The sequence below is a fragment of the Sminthopsis crassicaudata genome, chromosome 1, assembly GCF_048593235.1.
Source record: "Sminthopsis crassicaudata isolate SCR6 chromosome 1, ASM4859323v1, whole genome shotgun sequence".
Lineage (NCBI taxonomy): Eukaryota > Metazoa > Chordata > Mammalia > Dasyuromorphia > Dasyuridae > Sminthopsis > Sminthopsis crassicaudata.
Genome location: NC_133617.1, coordinates 444,451,574 through 444,471,652, shown reverse-complemented (window position 1 = coordinate 444,471,652; position 20,079 = coordinate 444,451,574). Strand labels below are relative to the sequence as shown.

The window sequence follows — 20,079 nt, the reverse complement described above, 5'->3', positions numbered from 1 at the left end:
AATTGACCTCAAGCACACTTCTGCTTCTTAGATTACCTAACTTTCTTCAAACTCTGATTAAATTCCATTTCCTACATGAGATCTTTTTTATATTTCCCTTTTCCCCTTATTACTAGTGCTCTCCTTTTCTTGTCCCAAATTACTTTTTAAAATACTACATATGTATATTTTGTTTTCCTGATGGGCTGTTTTATTTTTGACTTTGTATTCTCAGTGTTTGTTTGGATCATGGTAGAGACATAGTAAGCCTTCTTGAATGATTTTTATATATGAATTAGTAAGGCCCAGAGAGGTTGGCTAGCCCACAGCCATAACTTATATTAGAGCCAGATTTAAATTGCTCATCTAAAATGAAGGCCAATATACTTCCATTATATTACTCTGCCTCTAATTAACATTAAGCTTTTCTGGGACCTATATTCTGCTAACAACTTTAAAAACCTTATGTTGTTTACTTTCAAATCATGATGAATAACTGGAATAAAATTTTAGCATAAATACTTATAACACATACACCAAATATTCTATTTTTCCCCTGAAGTACTTATTTCAATACATATTAAATTCGTTCCTGTTACTGTTTGAATCAATCTTGTCTTTTTGCTGTAATTTTAAAAATGCAACCTCTTTGAAGTCAGACACTGTCTTCCCAAGTATTATTAGCAAACGTCCTACATTATTGACAAGAGCCCAATTCGTTCACCAATAATAATAAATAGGAAAATGCATCCAGTATCGATTCTTTTGTCTCCATGCTACAGAAATGGTTTGGAAGGCATTTGAAAAATTATAACTGACAAGCCAATATCAAAGCTCAACACCAATTAAATAAGGCTAACTCAGGATATCCAGAACGATATTCGTGGTCATTGAAACTTTTAGACAATCAAGATGGATTTGGCTTCATAATCATCAATACTTTTCATTCCACCAAGTTGGAGTGGCAGGATTACAGCTAGATGTTTGAGGATGTAGTCCTTTGCCACAACAAAGTTTTCAAAATTACTCAACAAGCACACATAAAGCACCAACTTACGCCAGGCATCATTCTAAGTATAAATAATATAATATAAATAAATATAATAAATAGTATAATATAAAGAAAGGCAAAAATATTATCCCTCTCTTCCCTCACATTCTAATGTGAAAGATAACATGTAGCTAACTGCAAAACAAGATACACAATGTGAATGGAAGGTAACATCAAAGGGTCCACACTAGGGAGATTGGTCCTAGGAAAGGCCTCTTGCAAAATGGGGGATCTGAACAAACTTTTGAAGAAAGGGGAAGAAATTAGAGATGAGAAGGGAAGGTATTTCAAGCATGTGGTAAAGTCAGTAAACAGAGTTGAGAGATGGAAGTGTTATCTATGAGGGAGAGCAAAATGTAAAGCTGTAACCTAGAATGGATGGCGGATTGTAAAATACAAGGAGAATGGAAACAGAAAAATTTCAAATTGTGAAGAGCTTTAAATGCCAAACATAGATTTTGAATCAAAATCAAAACTTTTTGATTTTTATTTATTTTTTTCCCCCTGAGGCTGGGGGTGACTTGCCCAGGGTCACACAGCTAGGAACTTTTTTGATTTTTTAAAAAACATTTCCCCCTTTTTAAACATTAATATATATTTATGGAATAAAACAAACCTTTCCATAACATAATACAATAAAAAGATAACTGCAGGTTAAATCGCAAATCTGCTAAGTTCAACTTTCAAATATACAACAAAATTATGTAAATTTCTTGCCTTCTTTTTTTTTTTTTCTATATTTGATTCTAAAGATGACAAGGAGTCTTTGAAGCTTAGTAAGCAAGGTTGGGAGTTTTAAGAAAACCACTTTGACAATTTGAGAATAAATTTGAGGGGAAAGATGGAAAGAAGATCTACATCAGAGGGCTAGCTATGTGAGTAGAGATAAAGAGGCTTTCCAAGAAAGGAAAATAGGACAAATAGTTTTTTTTCTTAATTTTGAGAACCCTGAGATATAGAGGGGTTTTTTTTATAATTCAATATTTTATTTTTCTCCAGTTAGATGTAAAAACAATTTTAACATCCTTTTTTAAAAAATCTTTTGAGTTCCAAATGCTCTCACTTCCCTCCCCTCTCCCACAATTGAGAAGGCAATTTGACATACATTATACATGTATAATCTTGTAAAATGTCATGAAAGAAAACAGACCAAAAAAAGAAAAGAAAAGAAAATTAAAGAAAAAGGATGTTTCAAACTACATTCAGAGTCCACCAGTTCTTTTTCTAGAGATGTATAGAATTTTTATTCATAAATCCTTCAGAATTGTCTTGGATCATTTTATTGCTGGGAATAGACAAGTCATTCACAGTTGATCACTATCTAATATTGCTGTTACTGTATACAGTATTCTCCTGCTTCTACTCATTTCAATTTGCATTAATTCATAGATGTCTCAGTTTTTTCCAAATATATCTTGCTTGTCATTTCTTACAGCATAATAGTATTCCATCACAATCACATACTACATTTGTTCAACCATTCCCCAGTTGATGGGTGTTGCATCAATTTCCAAATCTTCACCATGTCAAAAACAAAAACAAAAAACAAACGACCTGCTAAAATATTTCTTTCTTTTTTTTATTTTAATCTCTTCGAGATACAGGCATAGTAATGTAATTGTTTGGTCAAAGGATATGCATGATTTTTAATAGCCCTTTCAGCATAGCTTCAAATTGCTTTCTAGAATAGCTGAATCAGTTCGTGACTTCAGCAATCATTTTCGTTTTGTGTCATATTAGACAACCTGATAGGTGTGGAAGGGTAGTTCAGATTTGTTTTAATTGTTATTTCTCTAATAAATAGTAATTCAGAACTTTTTTCATAAGACTATAGAAGGCTTTGATTATTTTATTTGAAAACTGCTTATTTATATCTTTTGGTCATTTAGCAATTGAGGAATGGCTCTTATTTTTATAAATTTGACTCCATTCTTTATATGTTTGAGAATAAGATCTTTATCAGAGAAACTTGCTATAAAAATTTTTACACAGTTATAATTATTTTCTTTCACTCGATTTTGGCTGTTTAGCTTACTCACTCACTACTCTCTCTCCTTTCACCCTGTCCATTTTAAAAAGTGTTTCATTATTCCCTCTTTGAGCCAATTCCAATAAGTTTAAAGATTTGGGGAGAGCCATTTCATTACTATTTAAGTTGGTTGTGAATTGTTGGTTTTTTTGATAGAGAAAGCAATTTCTCCATAGAGTTTGTAGTACAGATTAAAAAAAAAAAAAAAAAAGTCTTAAACATAGAAGGAAAGATGAAAAGAATATATATTTAATGAAACCCAAGATATTTTAATGGAAGACAGCCTAAAAGAAAATGGAAATGTACACTTTTATTCTAGTACACATTTTTAAGTTTAATTTTTTAAAAATATTAAGTGAAAGTTCTTTTTTTTTTTTTTTAAACAAACTAGGATAAATTTATTTTGGATTGAAGTTTTTCAAGGAAGCACAGCCTTTACAAAACACTTAAAAGCAACATAAACTATCAACAATAAAGGACTATCCCTACAAAAATACTGATTGGGACTCCAAAAAAGAATTAAAATAAAATGAAAGAGGATAGATGTTTGTGGAGAAAACTCCTGGAAACTCAGATTGGTTAAATAAAAACAAACAATGAAGAAAAGAAAAAATTGCTAGAGGAAAATAGATAATAAGAAAAACCTAGAAGATGGCGGGGTAAACCTACCTTTGCTTTGGCTTCAAGTTTAAGGTGTAGCTCTGATTGCAGGATTTTAAGCAAAAGTTGCTTATTCTGCATATCTTTTTTTTTAAGTTGTAAATTACTACTACTGCAGAAATTGAGACCTGTTTTGAAGCATTTTGCTGAGATAGCACACAATTTTAAGTTAAAAAAACAAAACAAACAGGGACTAAAATGCAGATCTCATTCCCACTCAACACAAAACCAAATCCTGCCCAAACCAATTTTTAAATAATTAGAAAATACTTAACAAATAAATAAAAATACAATAAAATATGGATAGTATTACATTTTAAAAACTTAAGTCACTATGAGGCCCTCAAATATAGTGTCCCCACTTTTGAGTTTGACACCACTGCACGAGACAATGATGGCTTATCCAGAAATCAATTTTAAAAAACCTCCCAGAATTGTTACCATTTAATTTTAAGCCCAGGAAACTAAATGGCACAGAAAAACTTATGGTATTCATAAATATTGCAAGCAAGATTAGGGAGCCTAGTGAACATTCTTTTATGTTATATTGTCATAAACATCATTTTAAAAAAGAAAAATTTCAAAAGGATTTGACATCAGGACATGGGGAAAAAAGGATTAAAGTCCTACTAGGATTTAAATGTGTCTTTGGTTCTTTTCCTACCATACTAATCACTTCCTATTTGTAAATTTGGCACATTATTTAATAACTCTGTCCTTAATCGTCATCTACAAAATCCTGAGGTTATTATCTATTCCCGCCCCATTCCTAAATGAATTTGTAAAATATATGGCTTAAGTAACTAATGTAACTGTCTATAAGTACAAAATGTAATTCTATTTGTTCCTCCCTCCTCCCCCACCAAAACAGAATACAGTACAATAGAAAGATTTTCAATCAAAGTTTCATGCTACATGGCCAGTTGCAGTAAGTGGTTATTCATGAGAACATTAAACCTTCTCAGGTTTCCTTTTCTGATGTTCTTCCTCTTACTCTCCAGTTCTTTCAAATTTCCAACCCCCATCCAGCTAACCACAGAAAGGCTATATCTCTTCATCTCTAATCATCTTTGTGACTAGTTTGGAAATCTACATTTGCCACATTTATTCACTTCCCCCTTGCAAGAGACTAGCTGTGTATAAAATAAGGACAAAGAAAAAAAAAAAAGGAAAGAAAGAAAAAGAAAGGAAAGAAAAAGAAAAAAATGCTGTAGATCAGTTTTCTTATTTTCAAAAAGTGCAAACAATGAATGTTCTAATCTCAAACTGGACATTAAAAATCGTATCAGCCCTTTTCACGCATTCAGAACCACTACAAAATGTCCAAGATATTCCTATAGCTATAAAAAAAAAAAGGGGGCAATTTAGAGCAGTGTACAACTCTAATATTTGCATAACGTTTTAGGTGACTTTTAATCTCAAAATTCATTTAAATACAAGTGGTCAAGATTCAGTTAGTTTGGTGAAATCCAAATCCTACCATTAAGCCAGGAAATCAATTTCTAAAAGGCTTTCACTGTCCTTCCTTCCCATCCCCCAACAAAAATAAACTCATCAAAACATCTTCTGCAGCAGGACTCTCTCTTAATCAAATATTTCAAGGGTTCAACCAAAGTTGTTGGCTTAATACTAGTTCTTCTTCCTATCAAATTTTAGTTACCATCCGCTTAACCTCTGCTAGGGTCTGTGTTTTTACCTACAGCAACAAGGAATGGGGAGGGGGGAGGGGAAGAAAGGGAGACGGAAGGGGAGAGGGAATCCTTTACTAAATCAAGCCTCTTCGAACAAGAATCGTTTTTGTTTTTAATCCTTCAATGCAAACTCAAAGTAAAAAGTTCAGGTCATTTCCTGAGCAGCACTGCAAGTTAAAACATGACACAGAAAATCAATTAATCTTTCATTGCAAGGACTGCAGCCTGGAAGCACAAAGTAAGGGGTGGAGGGAGACGGACGTGAAAAAGGAAGAGGAAGGATTTAAAAAAAAACGCATGACAAATAGGAACGCTCAAACTTCAGCGATTTCTTACCTCATTCAGCTCCGCAGAGGAGTCATTTCCATATTTCACGACAACTCCAGAATTCATTATTGTACTTTTTCAGACTTGATTATTCCGCCAGGTTTTAATACACGGAAATTGTGTATAAGACTCAACATTGACTCCCTTTCCACGCTTTTTCCTTTTTGCACATTTTGCTCAGACAGCCATTTTCACTCAGGAATTTGTAAATCCAAAATAATGATGCAAGCTCTCCGAAAATAGCCAGGTTGTATGGTTTTTCGTTTCACCAAAGATCCATTGCTACAAAAAATTCGCTAACATTGCCCCAACAGTAGACAGAAGGTAGTAAACGCTTTGCATTTCCAAACTGCCAAAAGTCCAAGTGAAATAACAGTTCCAACAATATCCCCGCAGTTCTGAGCTACCTTTCGCCTCAGCTGGGTTGGAAGACACCTACCAGAAGAGACCAGAACCCGAGAAACCATTCAGGGCGCTTCCAAAGAGTCAGCCGGATGAGCCCGTGGAACAAGAGAACGCAGGAGTGAGACATCGACCTCTCAGAGGCACTACACACTAAACTTTCCCCCTCCTCTTCAGCCTGGAGTTGTAAGTGGTTTCTGATTGAACACAGCTGTCTTGCTGCTGGCTAAAGGGTGAGCAGAAGAGGCGGGACCTGTAAAGAAAAAGGAGGAGGACATTTTGTAACTGCAGGCATCTTTCCAATGCTTTGTAATACTAATTACTGCATCTAAAACTACAAAGGTTTAAAAAAAAAAAAAAGCCACTTAAATAGCCTAGGAAAAAAGGTTCACTAGGGTTTGGGGAGGAAGGAAATAGGTAAAGGAAAAGGAAAGGCTATAGACTTCACTAAGTCATGAAAAGTTCTTCCCTCTAAGGTAGTGACAAATCTGAAAACTCTTTCAGATAATCTTCCACTTCATTAAGATTTTACATTAGCTTGAGGCAGATATTTTCTCAGATCAACCAAAGAGAATTATTAGGGAATCTTGGGAATTAAAAGATAGTTTACAAACTATCAAACTCCTCTAGAAGCAGATGATCAAGGGATTGAAGACTATATTTACTTGAAGACTAGTTGAAGGAACTGATGATATTTAGCCTAGAAATGAGATTTGGTGGGGAACACGAGAAATATATATATATATATAAATAACAGCTGCTTTCAAAGATATGAAGTGTTGTCATCTTGGAAGAGCCTCTCTGGGCCCCAGAAGAGAAACAGGTGGAAGCTGTAGAGAGGCAGATTTAAAATGATGCAGAGGAAAACTTTTAACACTGGGAATTTATCCCAAAAAGGAATGAATTTCCTAGGTAGTTAATGAGTTCCCTTCTTAAAGTTCTTCAAGGAAAAACTAGATGTTTGTAGAGCATATTGCAAAAGGGATTTCTTATGTGAGTTAGAATCTATAATTTTCTAATTATCAATCCAGGATGGGTATTAACTTTCCTTCTCTGTTAACAGGATGGAACCCATTTTCTCTATGGAAGGAAAACTATTTTCTAATATCTAAAGAGATGTGAAAGAGGGTTGAATTTATCTCTCTGGCTCCAAAGCATAGGACTAGGATTAATGGTTGGACATTTAGAATGAAGCCAGCTCTGAAGAGAGTCCTACCTCCTCTGATTCTTTCAAGCAAAACTCTAAGTCATCCAGGAGTGGAACTCCTCATGCTCTTAAGCCTTTACTTCTAAAATTGATTACTTACTTTTCTTCTGGTTCCTGGGATGAAAGACCTATCCTAGTAAAAGGTAGCGAGGAGGAGTCAAGATGATGAAGTGGCAGTGAACTGTACAGCCAAGCTCCCCTACATCAGACTACTTCAAATAGACCTAGAAAATACATCAGACTGAAATCGAATAGATGATACAGGGCAAATCACAGTCCACAAAGGTCTGCATAGCATAGAGACAGAAAGGTCCCCAGACACTAAAGAGATGTTCAGGCCAAGAACACAACACATGCTGAGTGTAGTCTAGGAACTGGTGTAACTACCAGGGCAGGAAGATGTCCCCAAACCATGCTGGGGTACCACAACAGGAACTGATGTCAACTGGCAAAACTCAGTAGCAAATCCAGGGTAGACTAAAGACAATTTACACTCATGAGTGGCCTTCTAGTTCCTGGGGCCAGGGAAGCCCTGGGTAATATACTAAGAAAAAAGGAAATTCAAAAGCAGAATCAACAATGTGACTCAGATCTCAGGAGCCCAGTGGCAATTCATTTACAGCACTAGCCTGGAAAGAAATAAAATGCCCTGGACAGGGATCAAAAATTAAAAGGAAGCCAATAATTTTGTCACTGAATCAAAAGAGCTTTTCAGCTGGCTGATAGATGTTGAATTCAGCAGTATTCTATTTGTTGCTTAGATCCAAATCCAGATCAGAAACTTAGAAAGATGGGTGGAAATAGCAATTAGACTTTGCCCTGGATCTTTGAGAGTACTCAAAGTTTGCAGGTCTCTAGTCTGTCTCTGAGATTCTGGAATAATATAATACTCAATACAAAAAAAGGTAGTATCTAAACAAGCCCAGACTTGTGTGGCAGAGCCTAGTTCTAATATCAAGTCTAAAGTGAGGCTTTTCATGGTAGAAAAAATGAACAAAAAGACCAAAAAAAAAAAAGCTATTGTGGTGTCAGACACAAACAAACCCAGAAGAGATTGACTACAAAACATCTATAAGCAAAGCCTCAGAGAAAACAACTTGGACACAAATTCAGCAGAATTACTGAAAGAAATGAAGTAAGTGTTATGCAATAGTTTAAAATTTTTTTAATAAATGAAATGAGAATTTTTAAAAACAGAAAATTAGAAATGATATGAGAGCAATAGAAGAGAGAAATGGAAATGATATTAGTAGCTTGGAATGAACTTTGCCCAATCAAAAGTTGCCCCAAAATTAGAATGGATCAAATAGAAGCTAGTGACTCCTTTAAGATAGTGAGAAATATCAAAACAAAATTAAAAGTTGGAAAAAATATAAGAAAAAAAGTAAAGCATCTCATGCCAAAAACATTTTACCTAGAAAACAGATTGAGAATGAGGAAAAATATGAAGAATCATCATGTTGGGGTTAAAGCAGATAATCTTCTATGTTATCCTTAAAAAAAATTCAGGACTCAGACCATTTTATTTAGTAAGTTTAATTTAGTTTCACACACTCTGAGTGAGCTGTCCTTCTTTGAGGAATTCTTCATGAGTTAGCAGCCCAACAAAGCAAGACAAAGATATTTATGGAATCTGATTATATATCCTCATAAGATAAGTAGATTTGACTTTGGAGGAGAGGTTTGCTAATATGTGGAGGTCTCCTAAAGTCTTGATGGAACTGTGCATCTCATTACCCAGAATGCATACAAAAAGCCCAGTTGGGGGTTATTAATTTATGATAATGATATTATGATTAGCCTGATTTTGTTATAAGTTCATCTAAAGAACAGCAAACGAGGAAAGTGAGCAAGCACTATGTCAGGAGAAAGATTAAAATTTGTGGTTTAATACCGTTGGTGCTACTTTTTTATTGATTGATTTCTATAGTATGTCTAGACTTGATGGAAGATGGAATCATAGACTGTGTAGACCTGTACTTTAGCTATCAGCTAGTGATTGAGGATTTCTGTGGGGTTTGGGCTAGAGGCAACAGTCATAATCCTATCAATTAGGCTATCAGTACCAAGGGGAAAAAAAAAAAAAGAACCTAAACATCTTATTTCAAAAGATTATAAAAGAACTGTCCACATCTCTTAATATCAGAAAGCAAATAGATAGAATCCATCAGGCACTTTTGGAAAGAATCCACAAAATAAAAATAACTAGTATTATCATAGCCAAAATCCAGAGCTTCCAGGTCAAAGAAAAAAAAATACTGTAACCAACCAGAAAGAAATAACTCAAGTCTCAAGGAGGCACACATAATTTAGTAGTTACCACTATAAAGGAGTAAAGAACTTGGAATGAATGTTCCAGGAGCAAAAGGATAGAGGCTTCAGCCAAAAATAATTTATCCAAAAAAAATTAGGCTAATACTACTAGGTAAAAAGCTGGAACTTTAATGAAATAGAGTACTTCCAAACATTCCTAATGAAAAGGTCAGAGATAAGTAGAAACTTCAAAATTCAAACACAATAGTGAAGAGGTAAAAAGGTAAACATGAATGAACAATTACAAGAAACAAAAGAAAGATAAATTCCTCACATTCAACTATGGAAAAATGATTTGTCTCCTCTGAACCCTGTTATTATCAGGGATAAGAGAGGGAGTCTAATTCGACAAGAACTGGGAATGGTCCTATTATGACTTGGTGATCTTTATAGAAGAATATAAAGAGAGAAGAAAAGGAATACACTGGAGAAATGGTAGAAGGAAAATATAAGTTAAGGTAACTAATCTCATTATCAGGGTGCAAAAGTAGACATTTATACAAATGAATACAACTCTCAACTAAGCTGATTAAAAGAAAAGAATACACAAAAACACACATATGTAAATGCACATACTCAAAACATCACCTTAATAGTTACAGAAAATATAACACTCATTTAGGCTAACAAAAATGTTTAGAGTGAGTATTGAAGGCCTCTTTTAATTAATTATAATTAATATTGAATTATGATATATTATATAACATATTGATTATAATTAAAAGCAGCTATCAAAAAAGAAAAGGAGATCTTATTGCAATTGGAATACACTATAATCTTTTCCAAGAAAAATAGAATTAAAGCAAGTATGTCCATCATCATCAATATTATGTGTCATAGTTTTAGAGATACTAGTAATAGCAGTAAAATAAAAGAAACATTATAAACAGAGATTTTTAAAAATCCCATTTTTTTGTTGTTTACTTTACTTAGAAAATCTTAGAATGACCAACAAGATTAAAAGAGAAGTTCAAAGCTGAGGAAAAATGTTTACAGTCAATGTTTCTAATAAAGATCTTATTTCTAAAATAAATAAAGAACTGTGTCAAATTTATAAGAATACAAGTCATTCCCCAATTGATAAATGGTCAAAGGATACGGACAATTTTCAGATAACAAAATTAAAGCCATCTATGATCATTTGAAAAAATGCTCTAAATCACTATTGATTAGAGAAATGCAAATTAAAATGACTCTGGGGCACCACCTCATACCCCTCAGATTCACTAAGATGATAGAAAAAGATTATGATAAATGTTGGAAGGGATGTGTGAAAACTGGGACTCTACTGCATTGTTGGTGGAGTTGTGAAAGGATACAACCATTCTGGAGAGCCATTTGGAACTGTGCTCAAAGGGCTATAAAACTGTGCATATACTTTGATCCAGAAATATCACTATTGGGGCTATATCCTAAGGAAATCCTAAAGGAGAGAAAAGGACCCACATGTGCAAAAATGTTTGTAGTAGATATTTTTGTAGTAGCAAAGAATTGGAAAATGAGTAGGTGTCCATCAATTGGGGAATGGCTGAACAAGTTGTGGTATATAAAGGTAATGGAATATAAAAAAGATGAACAAGCTGATTTTAGAGAGGTCTGGAAAGATTTACATGAACTGATGCTGAGCAAAACAATAGAACCAGGAATATATTATACACAATAATAGCAACAATGTGCAATGATCAACTATTTAAGACTTGGTTCTTCTCAGTGGTTGGATGATCCCAGGCAATCTCAATAGACTTTGGATTAGAAAATGCCATCTGTATCTAAAAATAAGAACTATGGAGATGGAACGTAAATCAACATATGCTATGCTCACTTCTTTTTTCTGTTTTTTTTCTTTCCCATGGTTTTTCCCTTTTGTTTTGATTTTTCTCTCCAAACATGATTCATAAAGCAATGTGTATTAAAAATAAATAAATGCAATTTAAAAAAAACCAAGAAAATCTTAAGTGTCATAGTTTTAAAAGTACTAGTAATAGCATTAAAACAAAAGAAAAGAGAGAGAGAGAGACAGAGACAGAGACAGAGAGCGACAGAGAGACAGAGAGACAGAGAGACAGAGACAGAGACAGAGACAGAGACAGAGAGAGAGAGAGAGAGAGAGAGAGAGAGAGAGAGAGAAAGAGAGAGAGCCTATTTTTTTGCTAATGTGCTTTATCTTAGGGAATGAATAAAGATATAATGAGACAACAGTACCTTCAAAAAAGTTGCATGATACAAAATAAGCCACAAAAATCAACATTTCTAGATAATAACAAAATCCAAGAGAAAATAATAGAGAGGAAATATTCTAAGTCACTACAAAATATTTCAGGGTTAATCAGTCAAAACAGGCAAATTACTTACATGTAACCAATTTACAAAATACTGTATAAAGAAATAAAAAACAACTTAAATAGAGGAATATTTAGTATTTATGGCTGGGCCAATATAATAAAACATGACAAATTGCAAAAAATTAATGAGATTTTTAATGCTATGCTAATCAAACTATCAAATGGATACTTTTCAGAACTTGATAAAATAACAAAATTCATTTGGAGAAACAAAAGATTTATACTATGAAGAAAAATAATGAATAAAGTTTGAGATGAAGGGACTATAATTTCCAGAGTTCAAATTGTATTGTAAAGCATTACTTATCAAAGCCATTTGGTATTGGTTAGAGAGGGGGGCAGAAAGAGAGACAGAGACAGAGAGAGAAAGGGAGACAGAGATAGGAAGAGACAGAGAGAGAAATAGAAGTGAATCAATAGATTAGACTATCCAAGAGAGAATCAGAATCATTCAAACTCAATAATCCAGTATCCAATATACTAGAAGACAAATTACTTAGGAAAGAACTCCCTCATTTGTGTGTGTGTGTTTGTGTCTGTGTGTCTGTGTCTGTGTCTGTGTGTGAAAGCTAGCAAGCACAAATTAGGTTCAGATTTTTTTTCTCCATAATACATTCTAAAAGGATATATGACTTTAATATTTCAAAAAGGAGAGAATTGTGGGAAGATGATGGGTCAGAAAATTCCAAGTTCTCCAGCTCTCTCTCACAAATAAGACAATATAGCACTTTTTAGCAATATGTAAAAATAAACAAGAATTTGGGCAAAACAGAAATAAAGAAAGATACCAAGACTAAGATTTGGCCCCCATGAAGTATAAATACCTCCATATTAGTTCCACTGAAACAGCAAGTGAAGAGCCCTGGGGCTAGATTGATTGGGAGGTAGTTTCAGCCTCAGCCCCAGATAGTATTGGAAGTCAGGCAATGGAGTGCAGGAAGATTAAGGGATCTCTGCTGGTAAGGCAAGCCAGGCCAGCTGTGGTGCTAAGACAAGGCCCTGGTCAAAGTAAAACCAGAATACTCTCCTTGAGTGCAGAAGCACTGAGGCAGGGATGCTAGTGGCTGTGGGCACGTAAAGGAGAGCTGAATTCTTGGTTGCAGGTTCTAGGCCAGAAGAAGGAATTGAGACCAGAGGCAACATCCCACATACCCCAAGACTAGAAGTGATACAGGCTGCTATTTTAAAAAAATAAAAATAAAAAAGGTCAAGAAAAGGAGAAAGAACCTAATCATAGAAAGTTTAGAAAGAGAAGAGAAGACTTAGGTTCATCTTCAGAGGAGAATATGTAAGTGAAAAAGCCTTTCCTACCCCCAAAATAAGAACAAGAAAAAAAATAAGGAGATTATAAAAATAAAGTCAACCATTTATATATTTAAAAATTATAAAACTGAAGAGAATGTGAGACATTTTATAAGAAAAACAACTGATCCCCAATGGACAAATGATCAAAAAATATGAAGATTTTTCAGCTGAAGCAATCAATGCTATCAATAGCCATATGAAAAAGTGATCTAACTCATTATTAATTGGAAAATGCAAATTAAAACAATTTTGTGTTGCTATCTCATATTTACTAGATTGGCAATTATAATAGACAAGAAAAATGACAAATATTGGAAGGTATGTTGAGAAAAATATTAATGCATTGTTGGTGGAATTGTAAACTGATTCAGCTATTCTGTATTTAGGACTATGTAATTTAGGACTATGCCCAAAGGGCTTTAAAATCATGCATATACTTTGATCTAACAATACCATTCTAAGTCTGTATCCTAATCACTATAAAAACAAAAAAGTAAAAAAACATGTATGTACAAAAATATTTATATCAGCTCTTTTCTGAGGGCAAAGAATTGGAAATTGCAAGGATATTGATCAATTGGAGAATGGCTAAACAATTGAGGAATGTGATTATGACATAAGAAGTGGTGAACAGCAAGCTCTCAGAAAAACCTGGAAATACTTCCATGAGCTGATGTAAAATGAAATGTTATTTTGTACAAAATAACAATAACTAAGATGATTAGCTGTTGATGATTTCGATATTCTCAGCAATATAAGGATTGAAGAAATCACTGAAGGACTTATGGTGAAAAATACTATAAATCCCCAGAGAAAGAATTGATTTATCTGAATAAAAATTGAAGCATACTTTTTTTTAAAAGTTCTTTATTTTTCTTGAATTTTTTTACTCTGCTTACTTTTAAAACATAACTATTATGGAAATGTTTTTCACAATTACACAAGTATAACCTTAAAAAAAAGAAAAACAGCCGATGTGGAGAACAGATCAAAAAGAGAAAATGTAAGAATACTCAGACTACCTGAAAGCTATGATCAAAGAAAGAATCTCAATACAATAATAGCAGAAGTAAAGAAAACTATCCTGAAGTGTTAAAACATGAGGGGAAAGTAGAAATAGAAAAAATCCACCTAAAAGAAATCCTACAAGAATATTATAGCCAAATTCAGAAACCTTCAAATCAAGAAGAAAACATTAAGAGCAACAAGTAAAAAAAAAAAAAAAAAAAAAAAATACCTGACAATTCAAATACAGCAAAACCACAGTTAGACTCACACAAGATCTAGCAGTGGCAAAAGACTTGGGGTTGCAGCCAAAAATATCATACCCAGTGACATTAAGCATAATCTTGAACAAAAATAAATGGATATTCAATGAACTGCCAGAGTGTTAGGATTCTTACAAGGTACTTATGCACTTAGTTCACACCTTTAAAGGAGTTCAAACCTTTAAAGAAGTTTACAACTTTAAAGGAGTTCACTCATTGGTCCACAAGGAGTTTCCACAAGCCCAGGGAGTACCCACAATCCCACACTCTTGGAGGCAGAGTCTGATTCATTCCCATATCTACCTTTGTGCTGGCTGGAGGCTTTGGATTCAGAGGGAGCTAGAGACTAAAGCTGGCTGGAGACATTCTGACAAGAGCTCATTAGACCTCTAAGAAAGCTAGCTGAGCCCCAAGTGAAGGAGACAAGACTTGAAGGAGAAAATAAAGGATGTGAAGATAAGATTTGGAAAGAGACAGTAAAGGATTTTAACTCCTGGCAGCATTTTGGGATTATTGAACTGAACCCCAGGGATTCTACTAAAAAGGTATAAGAAATAATCCACAGCTTTAGCAAAGTTACAGGATATAAAATAAATCCACATAAATCATGAGTATTCTCATACATCACTAACAAAATTCAACAACAAGAGATACAAAGAGAAATTCCATTTAAAGTAACTGTTGATCATATAAAATATTTGGGAATGTATCTGTCAAGGGAAAGTCAGGAACTATATAAGCAAAACTACAAAACACTTTCCATACAAATAAAATCAGATCTAAGCAAATTAGAAAAATATCAAGTGCTCTTGATAGGTAGAGCAAATATAATAAAGATGACAAGATTCCCTAAACTAATCTATTTATTTAGTGCTATACCAATCATATAAATTCTACCAATCAAACTCCCAAGAAGCTATTTTACTGACCTAGAAAACACAACAACAAAATTCATCTGGAAGAAAAAAAGGTCAAGAATTTCAAAGGAATTAATGAGAGAAAAGCAAATGAAGGTGGTTTAGCTTTAGATCTAAAACTATATTATAAAGCAGCAGTCATGAAAACCATTTGATACTGGCTAATAAATATAGAAGTTGATCAGTGTAATAGGTTAGGTTCACAGAACAAAATAGTCAATGACTATAACAATCTAGTATTTGATAAACCCAAAGACCCCAGTTTTGGGGATAAGAATTCACTGTTTGACAAAAACTGCTGGGAAAATTGGAAACTAGTATGGCAGCAAGTAGGCACAACTAATACCCTATACCAAGACAAGTCGAAATAGGTTCATCATCCAGACATAAAGAATACTATAAACAAATTAGAAAAACATAGGATAATTTACCTCTCAGATTTGTGGAGGAGGAAGGAATTTGTAACCAAAGAAGAACTAAAGATCATAATTGATCATAAAATAGATAATTTTGACTATATTAAGTTAAAAAGTTTTTGTACAAACAAAACTAATGCAAACAAGATTAGAAGGGAAGCAATAAACTGGGAAAACATTTTTACATCTAAAGGATCTGATAAAGGCCTCATTTCTAAAATATATAGAGAATTGACTCAAATTTATAATAGTTCAAGCCATTCTCCCAATTGATAAGTGGACAAAGAATATGAACACACAATTTTCAGATGAAGAAATTAAAACTATTTCTAGTCACATAAAAATGTGCTTTAAATCACTATTGATCAGAGAAATCCAAATCAAGACAACTCTTGTGATATCACTACACATCTGTTAGATTAGCTAATATGGCAGGAAAAGATAACGACGAATGTTGGAGGAGATGTGGGAAAAGTGGAACATAAAATACATTGTTGGTGGAACTGTGAATGGATCCAACCATTCTGGAGAGCAGTTTGGAACTATGCTCAAAAAGTTATCAAACTGTGCATACCTTTTGATCCCTCTATGTTTCTATTGAGATTATATCCCAAAGAGATCTTAAAAGAGGGAAAGGGATCCACATATGCAAAAATGTTTGTGACAGCCCTTTTCATAGTGGCAAAAAACTGGAAACTGAATGGATGCCCATCAATTGGAGAATAGCTGAATAAATTATGGCATATGAATGTTATAGAATACTATTGTTCTGTAAGAAACGACCAGTAGGATGATTTCAGAGAGGCTTGGAGAGACCTATATGAACTGATACAAGGTGAAATAGCAGAACCAGGAGATTATTATACACAGCAACAACAACACTGTATGATGATCAATTCTGACTGACATGGCTCTCTTCAACAGTGAGATGATTTGGAACAGTTCTACTTGTGCAGAGATGAAGAGAACATCTATACCCAAAAAGAGAACCATAGGAACAGAGGGTTGAACACAGCCTAGCATTCTCACTCTCTCTGTTATTATTTGCTTGCATTTTGTTTCTTTTTTCTCAGTTTTTCTTTTTTTTCCTTCTTGGTCTGATTTTTCTTTTGCAACTGGATGGCTATGTGAATATGTATACGCATATTGGATCTGGCATGTATGTTGACATATTTGGCATGTATTGGACTGCCTGTGGGTGAGGGAGGGGATGAGGGGAAGAAGGGGAAAATTTTGGGCAGGGGGTTATACAGGGATCAATGCTGGGAAAATTACCCATGTTTTGTGTATAAAAAGCTTTAGTTTAAAAAAAAAATCACCACCTTCAATTCACTTGAAGATCCTGGCCTTGGAAATAATCACCATCCATTATTGACTTAGAAATTATTCCCTTAGCTCATCTGGAGATCGCTCCTTAGCTTTGGGCCACAGAAAACGAAATGGAATTAAACTCTGTACCCCAAATCACAACTATTTTCCTAATCAGGAAGGAGCCCACTGAGAACTGCTCAGTGAAAGTACCTCTTTTTTTTTTTTTTTTTTGCCAAACCTCACTTGGAGACTGAGACTGTGAATTCTTTCCAATTCTTTCACAAAATTTGGACACTGCCCTGGGGACCCCCAAATACTGTTAAGGTATCTCATCCCTCAACAAATCTAGCATACCGAGAATTATTTCCTCCAAAGTCACATAACTGGTTTTTGTCAATGATAGAATTTGATTGTCTTCCTGGTTTCAAGACCAGTCCTCTATCCACTACAACATGTTGCTTTTCATAGTATGTTAATATCAATATTATCGTGGTATAAGAATTAACTGAAGAGATGGATTCAAAAAAACTGAAGAGGATTTTGATATTGATAGAGGATAGACTGAAAAGAACTAGTAGAAAAATTTATAAGACTATAATATTCCCATTTGTGCAATCTGTGCTTATTTGTATAGATTTGTTATCTTGTATTTTCCTTGAAATTTTAAGCTCATTGAGAGGAGGGGCTATCTTTTGACTCTTTTTGTATTTCTAGTGTTTAACACACTATCTGGTACATAGTTGGTATTTAAAATTTATCCAATGACTAAAGGAAAAAAACTATAAAAGGCTTAAGAACTATGATTCACAAAAATCACCGAAATAACTCCAAAGGACTAATGAATTTCTTACTTCTTGGAAAGAAAGTGATAGACAGGAAATGAAGAATAATATAACATACTCAGACTCAGTTAGTGTGTGAATTTGTTAACCTAACTGGTGATTAGAAAACAAAAATTAATGTCAATTAAAAAATTTCTTTAAATTTAAAGAATAAAAACATTTTCTTAACATAATACAGAAAAAAATTGATTGTACATGAAACTGCAAATCTACCATGCACAACTTGCAATTCCTTTCAAATATACAATAAAATTATCATGTACATTTATTTTTTCTTCCCTCTCCCTTGCTCTAGAGATGACTAGAATTAGACATAGTCACACACACACATACACACACACCCACACACACACACGTAAAATCATTCTATACAGACTTTTTAATCAGTTCTTTCTCTGGAAGTAGATAGAATTTTTCTTTGCATGTTCTTTATAATTAATTTGGCTATTTATAATAGTCAAAATAGCCTTTTCATTTCAAAGTCATTCTTAAACAATATTGCCATCAGTGTAAACACTATTCTTTTGATTATGCTCATTTCACTTTTCATTATTATGTACAAGTCTTTCTAAAATCATCGAGCTCATTTCTGATGGCACATTGGTATTCCATTATAATCATATGCCACAACTTGTTCAGTCATTGTCCAATTAATGAACATACCTGGAATTTCCATTTCTTTCCCATCACAAGGTGAGCTATTGTAAACACTTTAGAATATATAGGTTCTTTTTCTTATTCCCTAATTATCTTCATAAATAGATCTAGTAGTGATATTGTTGGGTCAAAGGGTATAGGCAGTTTAATAATTTTGGGGGCACAATTCCAGATTGTTTTCCATAATGCTTGAATCAATTCACAATTCAACTAATAATGAATGTGTCCCAATGTTTCCCCATTTCTTCCAACATTTGTCATCCTCTCCGGTCATTTTAGCCAGTCTGGTAGGTATAAAATATTTTTTAATTTGCGTTTCTCTAATAAATAATGATTTAGAGTATTTTTTAATATGACTACAAATTATTTTGATTTTACCATAGGAAAACTGCCTCATATCTTTTGATCAATTATGAATTGGGGATGACTCATATTTTTATAAATTTGACAAAACTATTTCAATATTTTAAATTTAAGGCCTTTTTTTCTGATAAACTCTCTATGAAATTTCCTTCCCATTTTTCTGCTTTCCTTCTAATATTGGCTATATTTGTTTTATTTGTGCAAAATCTTTTAAAAATTTAATGTAATCAAAATTATCTATTTTATACCTAACTTTATTTTCTTTCATAATTTGTTCTGATAAGTAATGTATTCAATGTTATTCAAATTTTTTTGTAAAATCTCTCATTATATCTAGGTTATGTATCCATTTTGATTTTATCTTGGTAAATGTGTAAGATATTGGACTATGATCAGTTTCTGCCACATTTCTTTTCAGTTTTCCTAATAATATTTGTCAAATAATGAATTTTTATCCCAAAATTTTAAGTTTTTACACTTTTCAAATGCAAGATTATTGTTATTTTTATTGGCTTTGGTAACTTGTATATCTCCTTTTTTCTATTAATTTATCTTTCTGTTTCTTAGCCAGGACCACATAGTTTTGGTAATTGCTATCTTATACTATAGTTTAAGATTTTATATCATTGCAACTTTTTCCTTTACATTTTTTTCATTTATTTCCTTTTATTTTCTTGGCTTTTCATATTTCCAAATGAATTTTGTTATTATTTTTTCCCTTCAGTCAAAAAAGTAATAATTTAATTGGAATTGTGTTGAATATATAAATTAATTTGGGTAAATTTATCATTTTTATTGTACTGACTCTACCCATCTATGAATAATCAATATTGCTACAACTATTTAAATCTGATTTTATTTGTATAAAAAGTTTTTTTAAAAAATAATTTTGTTTATATCGTTCTGGGGTTTATTTTGGCAATTGTATTCCCAGGAATTTTATATTGTCTAGAGTTATTTTAAATAATGCTATCTTCTTGCAGCATTTTGTTTGTGACT

General features: G+C 33.2%; 1 protein-coding gene across 2 annotated transcripts in view; it reads right to left on the bottom strand.

The window, feature by feature from the left end:
- MCC (MCC regulator of WNT signaling pathway) overlaps window positions 1-6,342 on the bottom strand; it is a 242,071-nt gene extending 235,729 nt beyond the window's left edge. For both annotated transcript variants that reach the window (XM_074280684.1, XM_074280683.1), the window contains exon 1: window positions 5,747-6,342. Coding sequence is in view for 1 of the 2 variants with exons in the window: in XM_074280683.1 (XP_074136784.1) it covers window positions 5,747-5,803 (57 nt within the window). In the remaining variant the exon portion in view is untranslated. The remainder of the gene's footprint in view (window positions 1-5,746) is intronic.
- Window positions 6,343-20,079: the final 13,737 nt, after the last annotated feature.